The following is an 11,822-nucleotide window of genomic DNA, read 5'->3' on the forward strand; positions in this document are numbered from 1 at the left end:
GACAATCTTACCTTAACTCATCCAAACTCAAATTCCTGGAATAACAGGCACGATGGGATTAGAACAGTAGAGTAGAAACATCTGCACTGCATTACAAGTTACATAACAGCTGCAGCATGCTATGAACTGAGGATTGTAGATGTATAAAAAAAAAGAGGGTCACATTATTAATTCATTACTGTTGATATAGTCAGGAGGAAGGACACACACCTGTTTAGTTTAGCATTTCTTGGAGGAGATTCAACACCGCACAGCAGGTGTCTGAAATACTGCAAACAACAGTGAAAGATGCACGATTAACACAAATTATCTATTTTGCAGTCCTTATGCCAAAACAACTGATCGTGATCAATACAAAAGGGCCGGAAAATTAGCCCTCGGCTCTTATTTTAGCTCTTTTACATTGGATGTCAAAGCAAGCGTGTGTTAGAGACTCTCGGTCGTACACGGTACGACATGTAGACTGTTTTTGATATACAAGCTAATTAACACTAACCTAAAAGAATTAAAATACGACACAAAGAAGATAGAACAGAAACTAGTCAAACAGAACGTATAGGAAATTATAACAAAAAACTGAATGTGATGTGTATGAATATGAACACAGAAAGACAGCCAGGTAGACAGACAGCCGGGTAGACGGATAAATAGAAAGATACAGATAGATAAAGAGATAAAGACAGATAAACAGATACAGATAGATAGACACAACCAGATACAGATAGAGAGATACAAATACAGACAGACAGACAGACACAGAAAGACAAATAGATAGACAGATACAGATAGACAGAGAGATAGACAGACATAGGAAGACAGATAGAGAGACAAACAGATAGACACAAAGACACATAGAGAGACAAACAGATAAACAGATACAGACAGATAGACAGATACAGATAGAGAGATACAAATACAGACAGATAGTGTCGGAACTTAGAGCCCGCCTCCAAGTGGACATATCGCAGGGTGATTTGTACTTATAGACTTTTAGCCAAATATCAATTATTTTAATTAAACTTCACTGATAGCACCAACATTAATACAAATAAAACAATGAGAAGACTCTTCAGACCTGGATGAGAATGAGCAAACTTCTTTATTGCAGCCAATCAGCCAACAATTCCATTGAGCTCAAGGAAAGATTTCTAAGTTAAAAGTAACAAATAAAAACCCAAAAGAACATTCCCCTGCAACCCAAAAAAGATCCCCCCCCACCCCCACCCCCTCCCCAAGAACATCACCTCAATATATGCTCTGGCGCCTCTAGGCACCTCCTCTTTTAATTTACATACCTTACATACAATTACCCATTATTTCTCAAAGTTACCCTCAAAGCCCCGCCTAATCATTTACCTGAATTCTCAGGTAATTCCCCTTATTTTCCAGAATTACCTCATACCTAATGTCCTGTATTTCTGATTCCTTATTTCCCAGACTCAAGGTCTGCCCTTGGATTTTTCTTGGATATGGATTTTCCTGTCCTTGTTAATTTCCTATTACAGTAATCCCTCGCCACTTCGCGATTCAAGTTTCGCGGTTCAAGTTTCGCAGCCTCAGTGCATCGGTGATTTTTTAAAGATTATTCATCTAAAAATAAAAATAACAACAGTTTCCCAGGATGCCAGACAAAGAGAGAAACTCACTCAGAGGCTTTGTACATACCCACGGGCACTCAGACAAGGCACGTGATTGGCTCCCGGAGCGAGATCTGAGCTGATTGGCTGCGCATCATCGCATCCTCTCCCAGCTTCTTCCCTTGTTGTACTGTATCTCGCCACTCTCGTTCACGCTGTCAACTGTGTCTCACGTATTGTGTTTTCGTTAAGCCCTTACAATGCCTTCGTGCGCTTGCAAAAGATTCCACTAATGAGCCCGAGAGGAAGAGGAAGATTATGACCATAATTGAAAAGGTCAAACTAAGGTTTTATAGTTAAATAGATTTAAGTAAAATATATGTGAGTGAGTGAATGTATAATATTAAGGTTTTATAATTAATAAGATTTAAGTAAAATATATGTGAGTGAGTGAATGTATAATATTAAGGTTTTATAATTAATAAGATTTAAGTAAAATATATGTGAGTGAGTGAATGTATAATATTAAGGTTTTATAATTAATAAGATTTAAGTAAAATATATGTGAGTGAGTGAATGTATAATATTAAGGTTTTATAATTAAATAGATTTAAGTAAAATATATATAAAGTATAAATATACAGATTTTAAACATTCAGGTACCCACACACACATATATACGGAAATTCCTAGGGAGGGCACTCCTACTTCGCAGATTTTCACCTATCGCGAGGGGTTCCGGTCCCCATTAACCACGATAAACGAGGTATCACTGTATTTCCAACCTTCTTCGTCATTGTTATTAAAAATGTGCTCGAGAAAGCTTTATTTCCTTGTTTGTATCACATTTGTCGCTCAGTCTTTCATGACAGACGTCTTGTGGATTAATCCTCCTTTCAGCTACAATGAGTAAGTTTTTCTCATTTCTTCTCATGCTATTTCATACTGTATATGATTTCTACTGATTATATGTTAACTTTATGAGTTTGAATTATGTCAAAAGTTCTTACTTATATCTGGTTATATTGTATTGCTATTATTGCTAAGCTTTTGCTGCTATAATGCTGCCTTGTGTATAACTGGAGTTCTTAATCTTGACTCTTTAAGCTTTGCTAAACTTATGAACTTTATTATGATCTCAGTCTGACATTTCCCAGACTGGGTTTGCTCATGCATACCTTAAGCTTCTCTATATTTCTATAACTCTATAAGTTACTCCTGTTTCAACCTCAGGGTCAGCCAATTCGTCCTGGTCACACCATCTGGATTTCTTGCCCTTCTCCCTACCCAAGGCCAGTTCCTTCTGAGGTCATGGCTGGCTATCGCCGCTTCCAGCTGTTTCATATATTTCATATATGTTTCATGAACTCACTATGTTCCTGGAACAGCTCTGTTCTCCTGAACGTCCTGAGAATCCTTTCTGCTGTCCCATATTGCGACCTCCCGCTCGCACTTTCTCCTCTCAAACCCCTCTGGCTGACCTCGTGGACCCGAGAACTCAAACTGATGGCTGTCCTCATGCTGAATCTTGCTGCCCTGAGCTTGGAACTCCTGTCTCTCCTCCTCGTCCCTCATCACCTCCTCTCACCTACATCCGCCCTCTCTCTCCTGCTTTGGCTTCTTCTTCCTCTGACTCTGAACCTGGATCTCCAGTTTACATTCCCTCTTCTCCCTCTCCTAGGCCTGGTTCTCCAGATTACACTCCAACTTCTCCTAGGCCTGATAGTACTGGGCCTAATTACTTTTACTAAGTGTAGTGTCTGGTACAGGTCATTTAGATTTCCAGTTTACAATTTATTGAGGGTCTGCATTCCACAGTGTCACACACACACACACAACTGGCTCCAGAATGGCTGGATCCTACACAAAGACCAGATAACCCCTCATAGGGGCCTTCAACCAGACCACACACACACGCACACACACACGCACGCACACGCGCGCACACACACGCGCACACACGCGCACACACGCGCGCACACACGCGCGCACACACACGCGCACACACACGCGCACACACACGCGCGCACATACACGCGCACACACACGCGCACACACATGCAAACACACATGCACACAGACACGCACACACACGCACACACACGCACACACACACATGCACACACACACATGCACACACACACATGCACACACACACACACGCACACACAAGGATGTATTTTATTCATGTTAATACAGTGTTGTGTTCTGACACATCAGTTATACTTTAATTACTGACCCTGGCATGTTAAGGTATACCTGTTCTAATGCTGTATGTCCTTTTAAGGTCTGATGTCAGAAGGTATACAAAATTATCTGTTTTTCACTTCCCTAATGAAAGTGCATTTTTGTTTTGTGTTTCATTTTTGTTTCTTTTCCTTTATCAGAACACAATATCGTAGTAACATCAGTTACACTTTGATTACTGATCTGTGTATGTAATGTACCGCCGCCTTTATACCATCATTCCCCTTTCATGTTTAGTATCTAAATGACCACAAAATTATCGGTTACTCATTTTTTTAAAACAATGGTGTATTTTAATTTGAGCACGAAAGGTGCCATACCGTCTTAATATACCTTGGATAAAACTTTAAATTCCTCTAAAGTTTTATAGATAAACCACGCCCACAGACACCTGAAACAAAGGGAGTTTCAGAACAGCTTGGAGACGACTCCATCTTCCTTCAAAGAACTTCCGACAAGCTTCACTTCCCAGAACCATCTTCTGACCCCATCCTGACTGAGATTTCTCCATCCGGACTCTTGTGCCGCTAGCCAATGCAAGTAACCGTTTCCTTTACCAACCAATCAGATGCGTATTTTAAGTAGGAACCTTGCACTGAATCTTAAGGTGAATTTAAGTTTTCTGTGACGATTTCCCAGTCAGGATGTGATTAATTTTGAAGTCTAAGCTTGCCATTCCTTCCCTTCCTTTCTAATTTCTTCTTTTCCAGTCTCTTCCTCCCTTTCCCCAATTTCAATTTCTTTTGTGTATTTTATTTTCATTTTTGTTTTCTCTATTTCTTTTGTTTGTTTGTGTAGTTAGTCTTATGTTGTGTTTGTCTCATTCGTTAAACGCCATATTTTTGTTCGACAAGTGATTGTCTCTGAGTATCGCTCACAAACGTAAGGTACCTGCAACATCTGGTCTGAACTACATGCTCTATTAAGTTAATTTAATTTATATTACGGTATAAAATAAAAGGGAAGTGCGTCTTTCTCAGCCGGGAAGATACCGCCTTCATAGAATTAATAAAGGTTACACGACCTGTTCGCCGGACGAACAGACCAAATAAGTGTAACGTTAATTCCATTACCGTCAATTTCAACTTAGGTTAAAATATTTAGGAGTTACTAGAACACGTTATAAGTACTTATAAATATTTACCTTGCTTCGCGAGCCAAAATCGCTACATAAGTTTTATAATTACAATAAACTCTTCTCCTTTGTTTACCCTCTGACTCAGGTGTGGGTGGTTATTTATGCACTAGTTATACATTCATTCATTCATTCATTTTCTACCGCTTATCCAAACTACCTCGGGTCACGGGGAGCCTGTGCCTATCTCAGGCGTCATTGGGCATCAAGGCAGGATACACCCTGGACGGAGTGCCAACCCATCGCAGGCACTAGTTATACATTACATTAAAATTATTACAACATCTGGGGTCTATTCCCATGTGTCTTATGACACCAATTATAATCCTTTTAAGGCATATCACTTTACTTTTGGGGAATTCCTGGGTTCACAGATTTTTCACAACAATAGACAGACACAGAAAGACAGATAGATAGACAGACAGGCAGACAGACAGATACGGATAGATACAAATACAGACACATAGACAGACACAGAAAGACAAATGGATAGACAGATACAGATAGACAGAGAGATAGATAGACAGAAAGACAGATAGAGGGACAAATAGACAGACAGATACAGACAGAGAGATACAGATAGACAGAGAGATAGATAGACATAGAAAGACAGATAGATAGACAAACAGACAGACAGATACAGACAGACAGATACAGACAGACAGACATAGTGGAGGACAGATGAGGCTGGACTAGGTGTTTATAAAGGTTGGTGTGTTATATTTGTGCAGACATTTATAACACATATTGTGATCTTGCTGGATCTCTAAAGTGTGTTTGAGTCACTTGCAAGTGGTAGAAAATAAATTTAATAAAAAATAATAATACTTTTATGTATATTATCTGGTTAATGATTTAAAAGAAAATGCTTCAGAAATAACTTGAGATTTAATACGCTCTAAAAAAGGTGTCCATTGTACCCGGGGTATACAAAACAATACCTCTGCTACACTAGGAACTAAATGTTCTAAGGCTTAGTGTAGAATAGTGTTCAAATTCCGTTTTCAATCTTAGTGAAGAAGAAAAACACTCCATGTTGATTACCTCATCGCTGTGGCAAAACATCGGGGTGAAGACGTTCTCCAGCAAGGAGAGGACGTGCTCATAGGCCTCAAAGAAACACGTCATCTTTTGCAGCTTTACTACATCTTGGTACGGGCCCTCTGCAACTACACACACAGAGAAAGAAGTAAAAAACAAGTAAGGAATTTCTTCCGAACCCCATTTGGCATCTTCGTGCTTGCGATTTAGGCACTGGGTTCATCTGTTCTCTGCATGTCATCACGCAGGAACAGCTGTAAGTGAGGCGCTGTTTCTGTATCTGATAAGGAACAGTGACTTTCACCATGTCAGTGCTCCGTTCATTTAGGAGTGTTTTTTTTTTTTTTTGGCATCATGAAAGCATAAAGAGGAACTAAGATGACAAAATGAATGCGTCACTCTACTACGCTTTTTTTAATTGTTCCTTATTTTATTTTTAAATAAGAATGGGGTTCATCTCTTGTGTACAGTTCCAGAGACTTGTAAGAAAGATATACCACTGAAACAGTGCACATTTAAAAAAAAAAAACACTTCATGATAAAAAGCATACTTATTTAAAAAAAAAAAATCGTACAAGACACACTCACTGTTGCGGATTTCCTCGATGATGATGGGGTCGAAGCTGATCTTGTCGATGCTCTCCTCCAGACAATACGTCACATAGATCTTCTGGACTTCACCATGTAGGGACTGCATCTCAGAGTCACTCAGCTCCGGACATAAGATCTTATCATTGAACTCTTCTACAAACACACACATTATTACACACACACACAAAGCAAATAAACTTTATGATTCAGATATTAATTAAAACACACAAACTGGGAGCTATAAATTGGCTATAAAAAAACTATAAAGATTCCTTATTAAATGTGGCCGTGAGCCGTTAAAGGAAAAGCCACTGACACTGCAATCCTAAAAGCAACGATTTAACTAAACATCTAAAATATCATTTAAAGACACAAAGGTACGAACTAGTTTCCACACACACACACACACACACACACACGCACACACACACTCACACACACACACTCTCTCTCACACACACCCACACACACACGCACACACTCTCTCACACACACACACACACGCGCGCGCACACACGCACACACACACACTCACACACACTTACACACACAGACCCACATAGACCCACACACACACAGACCCACACACACAGACCCACACACACACCCACTCACACACAGACCCACACAGACCCACACACACACACAGACCCACACACACACAGACCCACACACACACAGACCCACACACAGACCCATACCCACACACCCACACCCACACACACCCACACTCACCCACAGCAAGGCAGAACTGCAGCACATGCACGGCTCCCTCCTGTTTTAGGAAACTCATAAAGCGGAACAGCAGATCCTGCTGCGCTCGAATCTCCTTCAGGTCCATCTTCAGCACCTAACACACACATGTAACTTTATTACACACTCAGTTACACACACACACACACACACACACACATATTCTGTTTCAATATTAGAATGAAGGCACTACATACAACATGAAAAACTAACAACTGATGACCCCAAGCTATACATTTCCAGGATGTTTTATGGTTTATCTCACTGGACTTACAGAGGGATTTTTATTGCGTGAGTCTGCGTATTTCTGTAGGAAGGGCACCAGTGCAGACGGAGGCTCGGTTGCTGTCTCAGGCTAACAGAGAAACAAGACAAATGAGAAGCTCATTTTTACAGCTGAACATCAGACAGAGCAAAACGTACTGGAAATAAATCACTAAAGTGTAAGTTGCTCTAGTGCTCTAGTTATTAACGTTACTTAAGCTCTATCCCAAATGACTTACTTCACACTTACACTGTGCACTATGTACTCTAGCATCTAATGAATAATGTTACACTAATGTTTCCAAGCCAATGTCAAGTTATTGGGAAAAGCATGTGATGTGACACAGCTAGATTTAGCAGAATAAAAATTCTGGAAAAATAAAAATCACACAACGTGGAGTTTATTTAAAAGACGTGTAAGATTGGGGCAGTGGTGGCATAACTGGTTTAAATCTCTGGGGTGTTGATCAGAGAATCAGGGTTCAAGCCCCAGCACTGCCAAGCTGCAACTGTTTGGCCCTTGAGCAAGGCCCTTAACCCTCTCTGTTGTATCATGTCTGACCCCAAACTCCAAAGTTGGGATTTTACTGTGCTGTAAAATATATGTGACAAATAAATGCTGCTTCGTCGTCGGCCATACTGAAATTTTTTCTCATGCAGCGTCATCGCTTTTTAGCCTTGACCACGTTTGCTACATCAGCAAAGCGGCGAGTGTTGAGTGTCCGACATTCCACACTTCGTATTTACAGTGGAATAAGTTCATCATCCCGATGTATAAGTGCACTTATTCTCATCAAAACTACAGTACACTACTTTACACTACTGTACATGTGTACTGTTAGATTTGGGACGCTCTTTCAATTGTTATTTACAAACTACAAAGTTTACATTAACGCACTCGTTACAGGAACACTGTTACAACTCACTAAAGGACGTGCATGGAAGACACTCCAGCTAATCTAATCTTAACCAGCTTTTCTCTAACATTTATAGAAAGTGCCTTATTTAGCTGTCGGCACTTTGAAACAGGAAGCTTGTGTTGTGACCGGATGGTAATTAACTTCAGGCTAACAGTGACCTCAGGTGGAGTTGGCTAGTTTCCCATTTCACAGCCTCGTAGTGTTTACCTTATATATCTTATGCTGCAAATCCTCCTCAATATTCAGCTGCCAAAGCTAAGACGACAGCCTCGTCCCTGCCGTATTCGATTAAGGTTGAAAAATGAATATAACCTTTATAGTTCTTTGTTTAAATCCAGTATAAGCACCAGGTTGGTAAGCACCAGGCATCAATCATTTTTTTAAAAGGTGGGAAAAAAAACAAACACATAGTCTGCAGATAAACTTAAAAATACTCACAGGAGTGTCATCGATGAACAAGAGCACCATGTAGTTTACTGTGTCCTAGAAAGGAAGTAGAAAAAGAAACTCAATCGCCAACCGAACACAGGTTATTACGACTATGCCACCTCTCATATGTGCTACATTAGCTTACATTAACAGACTGGATTTTCTATACCAAGGGTACAAGTGTACATTAGGGTTCTACACAAATTCATAGAGTGGAAATATTGTCGATGATCTTTTCGGATCTTCGTAGTCGCAATACAGGATCGTCTCAACCGCATATTAGATTTATGCCGAACTCTGCCGTTTTATCCAGGATTGGAAGCTGCAGCGAGAGTTAATGGCTCAGTGGCCGGATCAGCTCCCTACTTTGGACGCTTGGTGTCAAATAAATATCCTAAGAATCCTAAAGGATTCTATGTTCATTTGTATCTCATTCATTGTTTACACCTTGGTTCATCTGAAGCAAACTTTATCAGATGGATCGGCAATAAAAGCTTAGACGAAGCCTTTTTTAGACGTTTTCATCCTTACGTACGGGGTCGGCTATGAAGTCCATGGTTGGGAGAAACACCGAGCCGGTCATGACTTCTCGAATCAGCAGAGACAGAGACCTAACAGAGGAAGAACACAGAGTAATGTTTGATCACAGATCACTCTGAAATTCCTTGCACAGTCTTTACATTTGACGTACACAACTCGGTGCTGACAGAAGCGACATTCTCAGCCAGCTGAAGCAGATTAGACCTCAAACTCAACAACAAGATGATTTAAAAATCAGGGCACTAGTATACAATTAAACAGACACGTGTATACAGGTGAAAAAGTTTACATGCACATCGCAGAATCTGAAAAATGTTAATTATAAAAAAATAATAATAATAATAATACAAGAGATCATAAAAAGTGCATGAATACCACAAGACACAATAATGACTACATTTACACAAATGGTCCAGTCTGAAAGCTTCTTCACTGCATACTGTGTGCTGAAGTTTCTGTGTCCTTTGTTTGTCTGGAGCAGTTACAGTAAAATTCTCCAGCTCCGGAACATTCTTTACTTTTCCAGCCTCTTCTGCATATTTGACCACTTTTCCGACAGCGGATTTAAGATTTCTTAGATTCCGAACACAACTGTTACAAAATGTGCAAAAATTCACTGTTACTCAAGAAGGCAACAGAATACAATAAGAACCAGGTCCATTATTTGATTTTCTGGGAAACATAAAAGAGCTTCTGAACAGAAGAATTGAATGAATTTATCATTTAACAAAAGTACAGTTCATCATATTTTTTACAATACAGACACATTATACTTTCTACCCTTGTGCTGCAAAACGTTTGATGCCTTATACTATGTCGCATATAAGAATAAAAAACACAAGGACAAAAAAAATAGTAGCATAAATGATGTGGGCTCTGTGTAATGTTATCAGCTTGCTGCTCCTCTTTAGAAAAACAAACTGTGTTTGTGTGTGTGTGTGTGTGTGTGTGTGTGTGTGTGTATATATCTGTGTGTGTGTGTGTGTCTGTGTGTTCCTGTGTGTGTGCGTGTGTGTGTGTGTCTGTGCATGTGTGTGTCTGTGCGTGTGTGTGTCTGTGCGTGTCTTTGTGTGTGCGTGTGTGTCTGTGTGTGTCTGTGTGTGTCTGTGTGTCTGTGCGTGTCTGTGCGTGTGTGTCTGTGTCTGTGCGTGTGTGTCTGTGTGTGTGTCTGTGCGTGTGTGTGTGTGTGTGTGTGTGTGTGTGTGTGTTCTGTACCTGCAGTCAGTAGCTTTAGGAGGCATGACGTAAGGAAATAGCATCTCTGTGAGTTTCCGTAAGTAGAGCAGCTCGTCTCGCCGACTGCGCAAAGCCAAGTGCAGATCTGAGCCGTATTCCTCCAACGCCACCTGTTGAAGGCCCCGGTTTTTATCCACTGCCCGCCCACACACACACACAGACACACACAGATTTCATTATTAGACAACACAAACACCTCATGAGTTATGCTTTAAGTCACATGACTGACCTTTCTGTTGTGCTTTGGCAGCGATCTCAATGTGCTTCATGGCAGCTTTCATCATTTTACCAGTGACGACTGAAGGGAGGTTCACCTGGACAGAGGGAGTGTGAGAGCCACAATCAGCAATGTGCTTTATTGCTATAATGATAAATAACCCAATTTTTAAATTAATTCATTCATTACAAAATTTCATAACGTCACTAATTATAAAATTTTCTTTTCCCCCCTCTTTTCCTATATTATTTGCAAAATTACTTAAATTTGTTTTCATATAAATTACTGATTTCCTAACATTCTGTATCGATAAGATTATCCACCAGATTACGACAGTACAAATAGTGATAAATAGTTGAAAAATAGTCCAATATTATAGTCCATAAATAGTCCATATTAGCATTAATTACGGTTTATTAACGCTGGTTTGTTAACCATAAGAAATGCAGTAATGTAGCCAAGACAATATGCTTGTTAATGAAAAAATTCTAATTAATTTACCGGATGTAATGAATTAAGTTGACATGCACAGAACCCGCTGCTCACCTTCTGAGCTCGCCGAACCAGAACGGAGGCAAAAAATCTTAAGGTCTGTCTGAGTTCGTCCACGCACGCTTCATCATCTGTAATGTCTCTGAAAAAAACACAAAATCCTGACACGGATTAATTACAGAGAAAAAAAAAAACAATCCCTACAGTGAATGTGTGATTGTGTCGTACCTGTACCACGGATACACAAAGTTCTCTAGGACCAACTCCAACACCTGGACACCAGAGAATCACAGAGAACGTTAAAGAGTTCACGAGGTCTCATGCTCATGTCTCATGCTCAAGGTCTCATGCTCATGTCTCAGCTGTGAGTGATCAGTGAG

General features: G+C 40.1%; 1 protein-coding gene across 2 annotated transcripts in view; it reads right to left on the reverse strand.

The window, feature by feature from the left end:
• Positions 1-11,822, reverse strand: part of snx14 (sorting nexin 14) — a 33,857-nt gene that overhangs the window by 14,091 nt on the left and 7,944 nt on the right. Inside the window, exons 6-17 of one of the 2 annotated variants that reach the window (XM_060882848.1) lie at positions 11,671-11,714; positions 11,497-11,584; positions 10,963-11,047; positions 10,713-10,869; positions 9,493-9,568; positions 8,967-9,011; positions 7,619-7,699; positions 7,327-7,441; positions 6,589-6,744; positions 6,004-6,128; positions 211-269; positions 12-35 (exon numbers count right to left, since the gene is read on the reverse strand). In XM_060882848.1, coding sequence (XP_060738831.1) covers positions 12-35; positions 211-269; positions 6,004-6,128; positions 6,589-6,744; positions 7,327-7,441; positions 7,619-7,699; positions 8,967-9,011; positions 9,493-9,568; positions 10,713-10,869; positions 10,963-11,047; positions 11,497-11,584; positions 11,671-11,714 — 1,055 coding nt within the window. The remainder of the gene's footprint in view (positions 1-11; positions 36-210; positions 270-6,003; positions 6,129-6,588; positions 6,745-7,326; positions 7,442-7,618; positions 7,700-8,966; positions 9,012-9,492; positions 9,569-10,712; positions 10,870-10,962; positions 11,048-11,496; positions 11,585-11,670; positions 11,715-11,822) is intronic. The other variant, XM_060882849.1, reaches the window with a different exon arrangement.

Source organism: Tachysurus vachellii, chromosome 12 (assembly GCF_030014155.1).
Source record: "Tachysurus vachellii isolate PV-2020 chromosome 12, HZAU_Pvac_v1, whole genome shotgun sequence".
NCBI lineage: Eukaryota > Metazoa > Chordata > Actinopteri > Siluriformes > Bagridae > Tachysurus > Tachysurus vachellii.